The sequence below is a fragment of the Amblyomma mixtum genome, chromosome 4 (assembly GCF_055824585.1).
Source record: "Amblyomma mixtum isolate Tamu chromosome 4, ASM5582458v1, whole genome shotgun sequence".
Taxonomy (NCBI): Eukaryota; Metazoa; Arthropoda; class Arachnida; order Ixodida; family Ixodidae; genus Amblyomma; species Amblyomma mixtum.
This window is the reverse complement of record NC_143015.1, coordinates 35,649,724-35,666,667: the sequence shown is the minus strand read 5'-3', so window position 1 is coordinate 35,666,667 and position 16,944 is coordinate 35,649,724. Positions and strand designations below refer to the sequence as shown.

The 16,944-nt window shown below is 46.8% G+C and overlaps 1 protein-coding gene across 1 annotated transcript in view; it reads left to right on the top strand.

The window, feature by feature from the left end:
* Rac1 (ras-related protein Rac1) overlaps positions 1 to 15,201 on the top strand; it is a 28,797-nt gene extending 13,596 nt beyond the window's left edge. Inside the window, exons 2-5 of the mRNA XM_089586352.1 lie at positions 2,010 to 2,081; positions 3,847 to 3,964; positions 8,514 to 8,576; positions 12,173 to 15,201. Of these exons, the coding sequence (XP_089442478.1) occupies positions 2,010 to 2,081; positions 3,847 to 3,964; positions 8,514 to 8,576; positions 12,173 to 12,463 (544 nt within the window). The 3' untranslated portion in view covers positions 12,464 to 15,201. The remainder of the gene's footprint in view (positions 1 to 2,009; positions 2,082 to 3,846; positions 3,965 to 8,513; positions 8,577 to 12,172) is intronic.
* Positions 15,202 to 16,944: the final 1,743 nt, after the last annotated feature.

Genomic DNA, 16,944 nt, shown 5'->3' with positions numbered 1-16,944 from the left:
TGCCATAAGACGATTGATGTGGCCACAGTGGGTGAATCGGCTCTGAAAGGTCCCCTGAAAAGCTGAAAGCAACCTCTGGGTCAGCAGCATGCAGAAGCAGATTTCATGTGCGCTGGCAAAGAATCGCCCTGAATGGCTGCACGTAGATCAGGAGGACGGAGTGGAAAGTCAGCAGGCGAATCAGAGAAGGAGGGTGCTGGAGCTGCACCTCAAGAGAGAAGGAGAGACAATGACAAAACGTTTATGCATTGGTCATAGCGTCTTGGGAGTCTTCTAGTCGAGGACTCCTCCTGCCGTGGCTGTGGCAACTTAGGCCCGTTCGACCAGTCAAAGCTGGTCACCGGGTTCGCAGCTGCACAGCGCTACCCCCCACTGCTCTGGCGCAGCACTGTGTATTACAGGAACTGCCAGGTTGTGCTAGCATTGTTAAAACGGGCGGTGGTAGCCGCAAAGGGCATTACCCCGTTACCTTGGGACCAGTGGGTGCCGGGCGCGCCGAACCTCCACGCACGACGACCTCGTAGGGGATTAGATGCCCTTTCTGGGATAGGGTCGGGACGGTCATGGCGGGGCGGTGGGGACGGAGACGGGGCTGAGTGTGATGTGTATTGTGTTGTTGACTTGCCGTGGTCGGTAATGTAGTGTGCCGTCTTTTCTCCTCCATGGAATGTATGGTGGTTGTTGTGTTGCAGAAAAAGAATGTGTGTGGTGGCGAGTGATAAATAATGATAAACGGATCACTCTGTTACTACAGGCATTACCATGTGGTTTGGTATAGTGTGGCTGTCTGTCTGCATCAGGGGCATGTGGGCCTGTATGTAATGGGGTGTATCTTGTTTAGAATAAGTAAGCATGGATACGTGTTTTTTGGAGCTGTCGCCAACTTAGTCTGGTCTTTAGGTTGGGGATAGAACCTCCTTAGTAGTCCCCTAACTGTCCTGAAGAAAAAAAAAGGCAGAGGCTTTGCTTGTCAAGGCTAACAGTCTCTGCCAGAAGTCCAGGGAAAAGGATGCAGAGATCATTGCCGTAGAGGGGGTAATCATAGCTGAGCAAGAGTCAAAGGGCTCCTAGTCTGTGTGACCCAATAGAAGTCTCTTGTCCACCTTGATTGCTGACCCCTTTGTATCCTTGAAAGCCCGATATTCTGCTTGAATTTCAGGCCAGATATGTTGCGCGGGTGCTGGGAGGAGTGAGCAGGTACGGGGGCTGCATTTAGGGGGAGGCTTAGTGCAGAAAATGTGCAGAGATTTTAAAGCTCATTTAGCCCGTGTGGTTGATGAAATTAATGCAACTCTTCCCGTTGCCCCCTGTCTGATTGGCCAGGCAGAGCTGTGGTCTCGAAATGGTCTTGACGTTGGGCAACTCCAATGACTCCTTGATATGTTCCTTGTAACGATGTGTTGTGATTGTTGGTTCTGCAATGCAGCGTATTGCTTGACATTTTGAACTCTGGAACAATTGATTGCGTATTTTCTTCTTTGGAATGTACACTGATCACCACGTGTAGTTATCATTTATAATGGAATCTGTTCTCTTATGTTGTTTTGGGTTTGGCTTCAGTTGCCAAACGCAGGCTGTGACATTGACACGTAGTCTGGGTCACACGAGGCATAAAAGAAGCCGCTGTACAATTGCCGCTTCATTGTTTTAATTCAGTACAACTGTTCCCGTTAGCTTGCCCCAAGAGCCGAAATGACTGAGTGAAGGAACATCTGTGATATCACTTTTTTGTACGCCTCACGTGAGCGGGACTGAACTTTAGCGTTGCAGCCACTCTTTCACAGTTTAAAGTGAAACCGAAGCAAAGTTCAGAGAAGAAATTCAGTACAAATGATTTGCCGGACATCGTGGAATTCTGTGTGGGGATTTGCATTTACTGATTTTGAACACATTGTTAGAAACAACACGGAATTGAAATTTAGTGTCTGTGCTTCTGTAAAAGAGAAATGTGCCTACCATACTGCGTCCGGACTCATGCTTTGTTCCTTTCTTTTCCCCCATCTGTGCAGTGCCGTCGGTAAAACCTGTCTCCTCATCAGCTACACCACCAATGCCTTCCCTGGCGAGTACATCCCCACAGTGTGAGTGTTGCCGAGCGCCACCACTTTTATTTTATTTTTTTGTTACTGCAGGTGTGTGCAGTTTTAAGCATGGCATTTCCGCTCTAGACGATGGCCATGTCCACCATACCTTTGAGTAGGTTGCGTACTTCTGCCACCTAATTGCATCATTGCTCATGTAATAAGGGCGGATCTGTGCTCGATTCCGTTGGACTTAAAACTTTGAAGGCTTCTTTCAGTGGAAAGAGTCTAGATTGTGGCGCACATCCAGCGTAACAACTCCCGGTGTGACGTTCTGAACACAGGTGTAGTGGTGCTGTGTGCCCTGTTTGGCTGGCATTAACATTCAGAGTTGTCTCCAGTTTTAGAGATAAGAAGCAAACTGTCCCTTGCACAAAATTTTGTGAGCCCAAACACTGCTACTTACAATTATAGTTGCCTTGTCTCTAATGTAATGAGAATGCAGCTTTGAAAAGGAAGACATGACAGTGAATGAAATGCACACATTTGAAGAGTTTTAAGCGTACCATTGTTCTGTGCTGTTGTCAGATGTAAAAGACAAATGCTGATAAATGCATTGTCAGCATCAAATAGAACGCAAAGTGAGGTGGAATCCTGGCTCACTTAATTTTCATTCCGAGGGGGTGAAGGCCTTGGCATGAAAGTATTTATAGGCCTCACCTGTATTTACTCCCCAGTGCGTAATATTTTGTATTCTTGTGTTTGTGTTGTAGTTACTAATGTATTAGCACTAGAAGGGTCTGCATCTGTATTTACTCCCCAGTAGGTAATATTTTGTATTCTTTTGTTTGTGTTGTAGTTATTAACGCATTAGCATTAGAAGGATCTGGGCAAGCAGAAATGGCGAACGGTGTCTGTCAGAGCCCACCAGGCTACAAACAGCATACTACCTCAGATATAATGAACTGTTATCAGTTACCTCAGATGTAAGGAACCTAAGTATGCCACGTTGGATGTAACCAACTTAATGCTTTAACCTTGAATATAACGAACCTGTGTGTACCACCTTGGATATAGTGAACTTTAGTTTGTCAACCTCGGACATAACTAATGTTTGGCTGCCGACACGTTCACGCGACCCACTGAGCACCGCCTAAGACTTTTTTCTGTTTTCATTTCATTTGATCCTGATAGCACATTAATTGAGCAGCTGTTTTGACTGATACATACTTACATTTTTAGTGAAAAATAATGGAAGGCAAAGTGCTTTGATTGGAGGTCAGCTTTTTGTAACTTCAGTCTCTGTGTAGAGTATTTGCGAGACTGCTATGAGGCAGCCTGCTTATTTTGCTAAGTTCTATTTGCATTGTACTGAGGAAAGGTTGAACTGACATGCAGTACGTGGTGTGCAGTGAGTTTTTTTGAAGAATAGTGCACCTGGATGACAGATGATTAGCCTGCCCTTGGCTAATCCTTAGCCTGATGCAAAGCAGCAGTCTCCTAAATTTACTAACATGATCGACGTGTTGTTGTGTTTGCTGTTCTGACTGCAGCATGTATGGACGTATTCAAGCCAAGCTTCTCTATGTGGGTCCTAGGGCACCTGTTGAGAGATTCTTTGAGCCTGGTTCAGTGGTAGCACTGGGTTTCTGGTGTAACGTTTGCGTGGGGTCGACTTTCTTCACCGACACCAACAACTTGCACTTCTCTCTGCTTGCAGTTTTACTAGTCTCAGCGTGACAAGTTTGGCCGTCACCTGAGTCTGTGGTTTTGATGACACCAGAGTGTGTAATTAGCCACAGCGCTAACGTCGGCCCCCTTGCAGGTTCGACAACTACTCTGCCAATGTGATGGTCGATGGCAAGCCCATCAACCTCGGCCTGTGGGATACAGCCGGTCAGGAGGACTACGACCGACTGCGGCCGCTCTCCTACCCACAGACGGTGAGCAGCTTTTCCGCAGTCGGTGCCAGGAGGATTGGCGAGCTGTGCAGTTTTATATTCCTCGATTTTTTTTTTTCTGTGGCCAGTCCTCCGTGTGCTGTGGAAGGCATTGGGGTCTGTTTCAGCTCGGGTCACCGCGGTGGCTCAGTGGTTACGGTGCTCGGCTGCCGACCCGAAAGACGCGGGTTCGATCCCGCCCGCGGCGGCCGAATTTCGATGGAGGCAAACTTCTAGAGGCCCCTTTACTATGCGATGTCGGGGCACGTTGAAGAACCTCAGGTGGTCGAAATTTCCATAGCAGCCCTTCACTACGGCGTCCCTCATAGCCTGAGTCGCTTTGGGACGTTAAACCCCGATAAACCAGCCTGTTTCAGCTCGGATGTGAACGTTAAACAGCGAGTGCATCTCCTTGAAATGTCGCTTGGGTATGACTCCAAGGGCATCAGGCAGGCATTTCGCAGTATGGTAACCTGACATATAAAAGGTACAGACTTTGTCAAAAATATACAGCCTAAGGGGTTTGCTTCCAAGCCGCCATTTTTTGTTTTATTGAAATCAGTTATTTCCCCCCCTAACTAGCATATTCAGGCCTCAAGATAGGTCATTTGTTAGTTTTTGAACGTGAAAGACTGGCAGGTAAGGTTTTGCAACCATGTGCAAAATTCCGTACAAAGTGAGAGATTTTTTAGAAATAGTAACATGTTCTGATGTGTCAGGTAAGCACCCTAGGAATTGTGGAATCATTTTGCGTTTCGAAGATGCACATTGCGCAAGCACAATTAATGTTTTCACTTGCAACAAAATCCGTCCGCACAGAAATGGTGGACGAAGTGCTACCTAGCTCACTGTTGAGGGAAACATTATTTACTGCGTTCGCTACATGGCACAAACAAGCAACTTATTTGCGACAAGAAGGGTGCTCAATTTGAATGGAACAATGAAATCACTGCTAGGAGCATCAGTCTCTCAGAAAAAGCTGTGAGTATACACAATTGTGCACAAAGCGCCTGAAAGGGTTAAGCACATTTGATAGACCGAAGCTTGGAAGGGTTGGCGACTTGATTACCAGCCACCTTCGTGAGATTAAGGGTCCCTGAGCATGCAAGAGGAGCCGTGCTGCAGGGCTCAGAGGCAGACCCCTTGGGCTGTGTACTTTTGACAAAGACTGTACCTCTGGGCTTGGATCTGAATAGCCATGAATGTGCAGTGCCCTGATGGGAGGAAATGAACACCACAGTGAAGGTGTGCTTTGTTTTCTGGTATAGAAAGCTTACTTGTGCTTGCAGAAGTGATATGGCACCAGTCTGACTGAACGTCGATGCAAGGGCTCCAGTATTGCTTTAGAATGGCCTTTTCAAACTTCCAGAATAGGAAGCGTGCTTGAGAGCGATTACAATTAGAAAATTAAGAATTACAAATTTAGGATATGTGGGCAAACATGTGGGCACCCTCATAGCCTTAGCATTGTTGGAGCGTCATGGAGTGTGGTTTCAGCTAGCTGTAGCCAAAGTTAACATTTGTGTCACCCTGCAATGGTATCATTAGGTTGGCTTTGTTGCACATCAAGGGTTCAGGTTTTGTAAGTTCATTGAAGCTTAACGTTGTGCAGTGGTTCTGGTAAAGCAAGTGCTCTCCAAGTATGAATGTGTATTATATATCCCATCACCGCTGCTTCAATTTGATGCCAGTCTCAAAGGATCCAAGAGTTCTCCCGAACACAGTGGGAGATCGTTGGTTGGTTGGTTTGGTTTATGGGGTTTAACGTCCCAAAGCGACTGAGGCTATGAGAGACGCCGTAGTGGAGAGCTCCGGAAATTTCGACCACCCGGGGTTCTTTAACGTGCGCTGACATCGCACAGCTTACAGGCCTCTAGAGTAGGAGATCATTGGGAATTATGTCACGTTTTAACTGAATCACGTGAATAGCATGGTCTCACCAGTTAAGCGATGAAATCTTAGTTCTGAATTGTAAGAGGAAGTTACAGAACTATAGTAGGATACAGCTTAAAAAAAAACAGCAGTTGCTAACACTGGTCCACAGTCCACGGTGTACTGTATTACTCTGCTGGCCAATCACGATAGTAAATGAAATCAACTTTTTAATGTCTGGCTATATTAAACAAACCTGGTATCAGAATTCTAGAGCTCATAATTTTTTTCTTGTGATTAGCTTCTTGTTCAAGCAGCAAGACAAGTTTTCAAAATGTACTACTTTTTTGTTGTGGAGAAATTATGTGCGGCAGTCTTGAATGTGGGCACACTTCACTGCAGACTTAAGTTGTACCTGACTATAGAGTTGAGCCAATTTACTACACACTCGATGGTCACACAGATTGCATTCGTTGTATCAAATATTTGTAGCAAATGGACTTCCGTGCCGCCGCGGTGGCTCAGTGGTTATGGCACTCGGCTGCTGACACCGAAAGACGCGGGTTGGATCCTGGCCGCGGTGGTCGAATTTCGATGGAGGCGAAATTCTAGAGGCCCGTGTGCTGTGCGATGTCAGTGCACATTAAAGAACCCCAGGTGGTCGAAATTTCCGGAGACCTTCACTACGGCGTCCCTCATAGCCTGAGTTGCTTTGGGGCGTTAAACCCCCATAAACCAAGCAGGTGGACTTCCCATATTACAGCCAAAAATAGAAAGTCAGGAAGAAGTTGAGTTTATTTTCTGCGTGTGTCATAGCCTTCTCCTGTCATGGCAGCTCAGTCCTCCTGCTTTCCAAGCGACTTGGACATGCGTAATGTCTCCTCTAGTTCCTTCCACCCATCTGGCAATGGTGAAAACACCATAGTGGCAACCCGTTGCTTGTGGCGACCGCACCGGCTTGGCCACTGGCGCTAGTGCAGGGAACAAGGTCTGTCTGAGCTAAAGAGACGCCGAAAAGCTAAAACTCTGTGCTGTCGCACATGTGTCGCATCACGTTGTATGATCGCCTGTCAGTTTTTTTTTCGCCTCGTCGCAGTCAAACTCGGCAAGCAACTCAGTGAACAGCTCAGTATTATGCAGGCCTTTGTCTACGAGGGTCATCCCAAAAACAAGGCCTCTTATTTTTTAAAAATAGAAATAAATGTTTATTTTCAATAATTGATACATCATTTGAAAGGTTGATCACTCCTCTATTTGTACTCATAATTGCCGTTTTGGTCAATGCATTTTTGGAGGTGCTCGGACAGCTTTTGCATGCCCATTTCATACCAGCTCGCTGCCATGTCCTTAACGAACTGTTTGACCTCGTCTTTTACTTTGTCATTGTCGGGGAAGTGCTTCCCAGCCAGATGTTTGTGTCGACTCCCTAGTCGCTCTAACCGAGTGGTGCGGCCATGGTCGTTCGTGTGTTTTTTTTGACGGTAGCTCCACCCTTGTTTCTACTAATCAAGCGTTCATTACAGCTGAGGCATGTTACAAGTTGTAAGAGCAATTCTGCTCAGTGAAACTCTAGCACTGAAGGTAGAGTCCTTTGACGGGAGTTGACATGAAATGTCAAGAACAAATGGATCAGAATTTTTTTGGCTAAAAAAAAGTACCTTTGTCATGTATAAGTGCGAGCAGTCATCTAGGCAGGCTTAGACATCCAAGCTAACTCTTTACGCGTCAAGCTTGCTGCCACAAACAGAAAATAGAAAAAGATGAACTTGGCAACAGCAATAGCAGCAGCACACATCATGCACAGTCTTTAGTTTCTATTACTGTGATTCGTGGCGACATTTTGTTCAAGCAGCGTGTAGCTCTTGTCAGATAATGGGTCTCCATCGGCACTGGCATACTGGAGTGTTAAAAAATTCCACATTTGTGGTTGCGATTGATTGTGAAAGACTGGTTTCATCGGGCATGCTTGCGCGAGATGACTGTTGCATCCTGTGTGGGGAAACAGGAAGTGATAACATTTGTCCGGCTGGTAATGATAAGGAGAGGAGAATGGTGCGAAGACACGAACAAGGCACATCTTTGTGTGAGCATCTCCTGTTTTTGAGGCGTGTTTTTTGACGCGAAGGAAGGACTTGCTGAAAAAGCATCAAGCTTTTGCACTAACAAATAGAACATTAGGGCAAGGGCCTGTTGGTCAACGCGCAGTGTTGTGCTTAAGATGCGGATTAAGTGACATGTCCAGCGAGGAGAGATGGGATACAGCCTGCACAGCGTCACATGGTTTATTGGGGCTCACTTTCGAACTTTTGAGCGTAAAAAAGAAAGACTCAAACAAAAAACGGGAGTTCTTGCGCACTCCGCCTGGTGGTGCCATCTGGTGGTAACAAGGTATTGATAGGGTATTTATTTTAAAGGTAACTGATAAGAAAACAGAAGAAAAAACAACCGCATGCCACCGGTGGGATCCAAACCCACGACCTTTGAATTTCGTGGGATCAATTAGAAAAAAACGTAATTGAACATCCCCTATGCTCGTTGGTTTTGGTGACTATAGACATGCACTAGGGTTCTCGGGGGTTTTCCAGGTGGGAAGTCAGTGGCTGGCTGGAATGACTGTTGAATTGATGCTTGTAGTGATGTATTGTCGGTTAAGCAGCTGTTGTCGTTTTCTTTTTCGCAGGATGTCTTTCTCATCTGCTTCTCCCTCGTAAACCCGGCATCCTTCGAAAACGTCAGGGCAAAGGTGAGTGGACATTGTACGCAGTGCTCGTAATTGAAGGCTCGCTATGTTGAGCTGTGAGGCCGTGTCCGAGGCAGGCCTGAGAGTCTGCTGTGAGAGATGCACGGTTTAGCAAATTGTAGCCTCTTCTTGCTTGTCACTGCAAATTTGTGATGAACCGATAGCACGTCAGGAAAGCGAAGCTGAAACTGCTGAGGCACCATCTTCACTAGCAGATGCTGCCTTCCAAGTAGTGTTGGCATCCAGGGGAAAGGCAGCGCAGGAATTTAAGGGAAAATGACAAATACGAGTGGACGGCTGTGTAGGAAAAGGGGGTGTTTTTTTTGCTCTGTAGTTTCCGCTCCATTGACAGAAAAAGTTGTCGCGGAGTATGGCTATTTGAGTTCAAAGGTAGCGCTCAATGATACGTGGCCACCAAATGAGACATGGATCACCTCGTGGGCCAAATAAAGCTGCGTCAAAAAAAAGGTACACATTGCCTTAGTCGCAATGCCGTTTAGGCGCAGTTTTCCTTGACTGCGCCTGTGCACTGTGCCTCTTGTGCTCGGTGGAGAGACAAGACCAAATGTCTGCTCCCGGCAAGCATGGAAAGAAGTCTGCCTGTTATTTTGCTCGGCCAGGGATATACGATACTTGGGCAATACAAGACCACATGACACTTGCTGACACAGCGCATATGAAGGGGCTGCTAGCACACTTATTGCACAGCCCAAACACACGGGCAGTATCAGCCGCTGAAAATAAACACTTTCTTTTTCTGCAGTTGCACACCATCTTTGGCACTAATGGGTAGTCATCTTTTTTGTATTTTTGGACACACAGTTGAACAGTACATTGAGGCTTCCGCTGTAACAAATTATTTCCGATTCCCCGTGAGCTAAAAGTGCGATGCAATTAGTTCTTGCTACCTATGCTACTGCAGTGGTCTATTGGTTTGAGCATCCGCCTTGCAGATGGGAGTTGCGTGGTTCGATCCCCAGTGTTGTTGGAAATCCCGCGGTTTTTCAGTGGGTACAAGCCATCTCCTGCTCGGGGGTGAAATGCGTGGAAAAAGGGGGCCTTTGATCCCACTTCGTGAAGGGCACATGCATCAGCCCTTTGGCCAAAGTTGGCCTTGGGCTATTGAAATCATACTTAGGAGAGCAGAAAGTTGGGCAAGTTGGTTGATATGCATACTGAAAAAATTGCGCAAAAAAACGAGGACGAAGCAAAGACAAGACGAGGACGAGTGCTAACTCACGACTGAAGATTTATTCCGAAACACATGCACATGTAAACAGGAAAAAAAAAAAACAAAACTAATCATGCCAATCTGACATCAAGAACATCACATGTCACCCCCTGCGTACCCGAGTGATTTTGCCAAAAAGCAGAACTCTCTATCAGAGAAGCGGACGGAAGTCTGGCTGACGCATGTATCTCCGCTGATACGCATATGAAATGCTTCCATGAGTTCCTGCACAAGTTGGTCTCTATGCCTAAACAGAATTGTTGTTTTTTCAAAGAGCGGTTTACACTGCCGCTTCTTATCACCGCCATTACAAGTGCGGCAATGTTTAGCGCTCGTCCTCGTCTTGTCTTTGCTTCGTCCTCGTTTTTTTGCGCAATTTTTTTCAGTATGCTATTGAAATCAAATCATCAGATCTGGTTTTCATCCACAGTCGCGGGGTTCTGCTTCGCCGAAAGTTTGCAAGTAATTTAATTCTTCGAAAACATGGCGCAGAAAGGACACAGATGACACAGAAGTGGACGGGAGAGGCGCTAACTTGCAACTTAATTTTCAAAAAGCCACCACGTCTAATATATATATAGGAGCCGATCATCACCATCGAGCGGTGAGCATGCGCAAAGAAGAGCACAATCAAGAGTACAGCGTGTGGAAAATAAGCAAATAAGAAAAATTGCGAAAAAATAAGGAAAAGAACACTGTGCCGGCGGAACAAACGAACAGAAAAGAGACGTCGCGTACTGAAACTTAATGAGTGCAAAAGAGCGCCTTTTTTTAAAAGCGCAAACCAAGCTACTGTTGCAAGTAATTTAAGCTGAGGATTTCCTTTGCAACAGAAAGAACAAAAGGCCACCGCATTGTTTATTCTCGCACATTGAGAGATGTTGCAGATTTTAAAGGGACTATCAGCCAACTTTCAACGCCAAAGTTAATTTTTTTTTTTGCTGGAGCCGAAAGCTCTTTTCCCAAATAAACGAATACACGGCTGTCGCATTGAGAAATAGAGCAGAACAATTTCGAGCATAATTTTTTTTTTTCTATATGGTAGTCTCACTTTCTCACGGTAGATGGCACTTGGGGACTCTGACATCGGGGACACGAAATATAGCCAGTACAGTGACCCCATGCAACTTTATGGAGACGACGACTGCTGGGTCGCCTAGGTGGCATGCAGGGCCAATAATGAGCGTGGCGTAACTGGGATGCATAGGTTTTATTAGCCAAGAGCACAAAGGTGGTTTTAAAATGCTATCAACGAAACAACAGAGGTTTACACCTATCGTACATGCCAGCAACCGCTTTTGCCGGCAATAGCGTTGCTGATAGCAGTTATGCTGAAAGCATTGTGGCTGTGTTGGTTATGCAATTTCTATTTTTATTAATATTTTAAGATAAAGCGAGGTTAAACTAAAAGAGCAGCATCAGTTGGTTTCATGCCCTCTAGCATCAATTCACTCGACGTGAGCTGCCTGCCGCAGTGGCTCAGTGGTTATGGCGCTGCCGACCTGAAAGACGCGGGTTCGATCCTGGCCACAGCGGTCGAATTTCAATAGAGGCGAAATTCTAGAAGCCCATGTACAGTGCGATGTCAGTGAACGTTAAAGAACCCCAGGTGGTCGAAATTTCCGTAGTAGCCCCTCACTACGGCGTCCCTCATGGCCTGAGTCCCTTTGACACCTTAAACCCCCATAAACCGTAAACCAAAACGTCACGTGAGGGAGCATGGTACGATAAATGTTATCTCAGTAATAACCACATGGCTAGAAACCACGTGGAAAGTCAAGTCTGAAGCACAAAGAGGCATCAGAGAGAAGAAGAGAGAGAGAGAAGAGAGGATTTGGCGGGGCATGTTTTGTGTGTTTGTGTGCATGCCCACGGAAGGTGAGAAATGACAATCCGGACTGGTATTGATGGGGCTCAGCTGCATGTGTACTTGCAATTGTACAGAAAAGAAAAAAATGCACTGCTTGGCTCTTCCTAATGGCTGTTCCTAATTTTGGCAGTGCTTACTGCAGTATACAACAGGTTCTTTCTAATGTTATCTGTAATGCGAAGCGATGCGATGTATTACATGTAATGTAATGTAATGCAAAGGCAAGGGTAACGGAGTGGATTCCAAGAGAAGGCAAGCGTGGCAGGGGACGGCAGAAAGTTAGATGGGGGGATGAGATTGCGGATGTTAAGAAGTTTGCGGGAATACGGTGGCCGCAACTGGCAAAGAAGGACAGGGATAATTGGAGAAGAGACATGGGGAGAGGCCTTTGCCCTGCAGTGGGAGTAGTCGGGCTGATGATGATGAGTGTTATCTGTAGAACAGTAGAAGAAGGCAGGAAGGGAAGCGCTGACGTGGGTGGGTGCCCTTCTGGTGTAGTGGTACCCGGAGGTGAGCCACCACTGCCCCAACACGCCCATCATCCTGGTGGGCACCAAGTTGGACCTGCGTGAGGACAAGGACACGGTGGAGAAGCTGCGCGACCGCAAGCTGGCGCCCATCACCTACCCGCAGGGGCTGGCCATGGCCAAGGAGATCGGCGCCGTCAAGTACCTCGAGTGCTCGGCCCTCACCCAGAAGGGGCTCAAGAACGTCTTCGACGAGGCCATCCGGGCCGTGCTCTGCCCACAGCCCAAGCCCAAGAAGCGGCGCCCCTGCTCCCTGCTTTGAGGGCCCCCCCCTCCTCTCTCTCTGTTTTCTCCTCTCCTCTCTCTCTTCCCCTTCCCCGCGGGTGCCAACTAATTTGATTGGCGAGTGTTCTTGGCTCAAAGCTAGCGCCTGGTGCCCGTCTGTCGTCTGCAGATGGTGTCGCTCTCTTCTTCTCTCAGGCTCGGAACGATCGGCTCTGCCGAGTTGCGGTAGAGGCAAGATTTGGCGCTGGAGATCCTCAAGTTGGCAGTTGTCGCCTGGAGCCTGCGTCCCTTGCGGGCAGTGCGTTACTGGTCGTCACCTTCGGTATATATCTACTGCCTAGCTGCGGCCAGGACGGCTTGATTTGGTTGTTTCCTGCAGTGCTGACAGTGGGCGCGGTCCGCAAGTACCTCTCCTAGCGGTTAAAGCACTCTTTACGTCTCTCTATCTTTACTCTCATCCCTTTTTTTATTGGGCCTAAACTCTCCTTCACAGCCATCAGGCAGGTTCTAAACACGTTACTTTTGTGCGCGAGTGACCTTCGTCATATTTACGGGTCAGGATGGGCATCACGTCGACGCGCACCGTCTTCCGAGAGCTGCCGTCATCTCGGGACTTCCCAGCATATCAGAGCGCAGACTCGTTTCCTTCTTGCAAGCAGAGGCACCTGCTTCTCATCAGGTTGCTAACCTATGCTTGGAGCCAGCCTCTCTTAACATGGGCCACTTTACGTCTAATTTAGGCCATTTGCAGATGACAGCGGTTCCTGGTAGCTCGATTTACCATCTCAGATTTATCTCTCGTACCTTGGCTCCCGACTGATTGCAGGAGTTCTCTGCTGGTGTCAGTGCGATCGGGAAATCCCTTCGTTTTCATGACTTGTGCATTCGTTTCGGACAGGAGGCAGTTTTGCCCCTTGCTGATCACATCTCGAGGTTGTTTTTTTCGCGATAGCCGTGTCTGCAGTTTCCAGTAGTCTGGTTTTTAACAAAATCAGAAAAACCTCTTCTGGTGGACACCGCGGCCTTAGCAGGTTGGTCTGCTTAACGAATTGGCGCTGTTGCCTTGACGTTAGTTGAGGGCTGACTCCTCTCCTGCCCTGATTGGTCGGAGCCGTTCATTGCCGATGCTTTCATCCGATGGGCAGCACTTCCTGCAGACGACAGCCTGGCAACAGCCGACAAGTAACGTGGCTGCAAGTTTTCAGTGCCCGCTCGTGGTAATTTAAGGCTATGGTTGGCAGTTGCTGCTGCTGCCTCTGTGTATGCAGTTCTGCAGGGGCTAGAGGCTTGGAACATATCGTCATCCGAGCGGCAGCAGTACGCAGAAACCCGTGCGCTCAGGTGCAATTTCTGTTTGTCTGCCGCGATTTAGGGTTAGCGCAAGTTGTAGGCTTAAGCGGCAAGCGTGTATCGCGGTTTTTTTAAAACCAGCAGTTGCCAAATGCGGTGGGTGGTGTGGGCGCGTAGCGATTTTTACTGGTTTCGTGGCGAGCGAAACGCCGTCTGGTTGTCGACTAGCGGGCAGTGATGCGTATTGTTGGGTGGATTAGCGGTGTATACTGACCTGGTCTGGCCTGCTGTTTGCGTTGCATCTTGGGCAGTGCCGGATTGTATTCCGCAGCACCGCACCACGGCTGTTGCGACTGTCTGAAGGAATTTTTTAACACGTGTTGGTTGCGTCGCTATAAGAGCATTGCGCAGTTTTTCGCACTTCATCCTGTCACAACTAAGCTTGCCTCCCCCCCCCCTCCCTTTCTCCCTCCCATGTGAATCCTTCAAAAGAGCGGGCCTTCTCTGGTGTGTTTTTTTTTTTACAACAAAAAAACTTTGCGGCTGGTCGCTCCTGTCTCATCTTACATGTATAGAGTGGTTTTTTTGTACAGAAGCAAGAAATTTCCACGAATATATATATAGGCTTACTTAGGACAGTGAACAGCGCTTTATACTTTGGATCTTTGCCTAATGAAATGGCCAACTCACTCATCAAGCAGCGTCTGGTTTGAAAATGTTTAAGTGTGCGACGTGTTCAATTTCATTGCTTCTATTTAACCGGCAGTGTTGTGGTCATCTTGTTTGAGGCTTCCGAGTACTGTGCCGATGGCATGCATCATCCTCGCTTTCCCAGACTATGTTAAAGTTCTCACTTTCCAAGCACGGCCATTGGCCTTGTGTCAACGTGCCAAGGTGGTTGTCTGCTGTTCTAAAATTTTTTTTGTACCGGAATATTGTAAACTCAGACTATTTGCTTATTTCTGCGGTAGCAGTTATTTTGTTTCAGCTGCTTCAAGTGTAAATAGAGCTCTGAGCGATTGGAAATCGCGAAGTCTGTTTCTCAGATGTTTCTCTTGTGCAGGTGGGTCACAGAATGTGTGGCACCATGCCATACTTCTAGGAATGGGAGTGCTGGAACATTTTGAACATGCGGATCTCCCAGGGAGACATTTCCTGTTTTTTTTTTAGCTTTTTTTTTCAACAATGTTTACTGTAAGTTCTTGGCAATGGCTCCGTGCTTGCAAGACGTTTTGTAGCTGATTGTTGCCAACCCAGCTTTTGAAAAGGCCTTCTTTATTTCATGCGCAAACTTCGAGGCATGCCCAAAGTTTGAGGAGGGCGAAAGTTGTCGCGCAGTGCGACGTGGTGCCACTTTCACACCTGGCACGCTGGCTGCAATGTCGGAGATGAAATGCTGTACAAACTGTGTGAAGATAGGCCTGTCAAAATGTTGCGCTATTGTTCAGTTACTGTAACGAATTATACGGTTGTTTATCAAACATTGTTCTGTGTGGTGTCCTTTTCTTGGGGGTGGGGGGGGGTGCAGAGATGCCTGGCAGCAATGCCATTAGCTGCCTTAAGCTAGTGGGCTAATCATGATTAACCAGATTAAACTCCTGGACTGCTTGCATGTTCTCCCAAGAGGAAAGGCCCACCACAGTATGGCATTTCAGCAGGACACGTTGGCTGAGCTGGTTCATGACAAAGGAAGGTAAGTGTGCAAAGAAGACTATCACGAAAGAAGAGACAGGACGGGACGAGCGCATGAGTATGGCATTTGGCTGTTGAGCCAAAATTCACAGGATTGAAACATGACTGGAAGTGGCATTTCGACTAGGCAAAATACAAGAATGTTTGATGTGCGTTGTGATGTCATGCCTGAGCCAGCCAATGCTCTTCCCAAACACCTGTCCCCTGCCACGGTTGGCTAGAGGCACATGAACCTGGTCTTGTGACATCACTGCTGGTCTGGTGGGGCTTGCAAGACCCAGGTTGATCCCTTTGTGCAATGCTGTTTCTGAGCCCCCAACACCACCTTCCCAGTGTCGCGCACAGACGAAACTGGTCTGGTGACGTCTCTGGTGGTCTGCTTGCAAGACCCAGGTTGCTCCCAAGCAGCACAGATAATCGGCCAAATATTGGGAACATATTGGCAAATGCCGGCCCTACAAAAGGCCAGAGTGCAACCATTTACAATATTGGGCGATTACTGGCCAATATGTGCCCAATATTGGGAACGTCTTGGCAAATGCTGATCCTACAAAGGACTAGAGTGAAACCATTTACAATATTGTTGCAGTTACTGGCCAATATGTGCCAAATATTGAAATCATATTGGCAAATGCCGATCCTACAAATGACCAGAGTGAAACCATTTACAATATTGTTCCAGTTACTGGCCAATATGTGCCCAATATTGAAATCATATTGGCAAATGCCGATCCTACAAATGACCAGACTGAAACCATTTACAATATTGTTCCAGTTACTGGCCAATATGTGCCCAATATTGAAATCATATTGGCAAATGCCGATCCTACAAATGACCAGAGTGAAACCATTACAATATTGTTCCAGTTACTGGCCAATATGTGCCCAATATTGAAATCATATTGGCAAATGCCGATCCTACAAATGACCAGAGTGAAACCATTTACAATATTGTTCCAGTTACTGGCCAATATGTGCCCAATATTGAAATCATATTGGCAAATGCCGGTCCTACAAATGACCAGAGTGAAACCATTTACAATATTGTTCCAGTTACTGGCCAATATGTGCCCAATATTGAAATCATATTGGCAAATGCCGATCCTACAAAGGACTAGAGTGAAACCATTTACAATATTGTTCCAGTTACTGGCCAATATGTGCCCAATATTGAAATCATATTGGCAAATGCCGATCCTACAAATGACCAGAGTGAAACCATTTACAATATTGTTCCAGTTACTGGCCAATATGTGCCCAATATTGAAATCATATTGGCAAATGCCGGTCCTACAAATGACCAGAGTGAAACCATTTACAATATTGTTCCAGTTACTGGCCAATATGTGCCCAATATTGAAATCATATTGGCAAATGCCGATCCTACAAATGACCAGAGTGAAACCATTTACAATATTGTTCCAGTTACTGGCCAATATGTGCCCAATATTGAAATCATATTGGCAAATGCCGATCCTACAAATGACCAGAGTGAAACCATTTACCATATTGTTCCAGTTACTGGCCAATATGTGC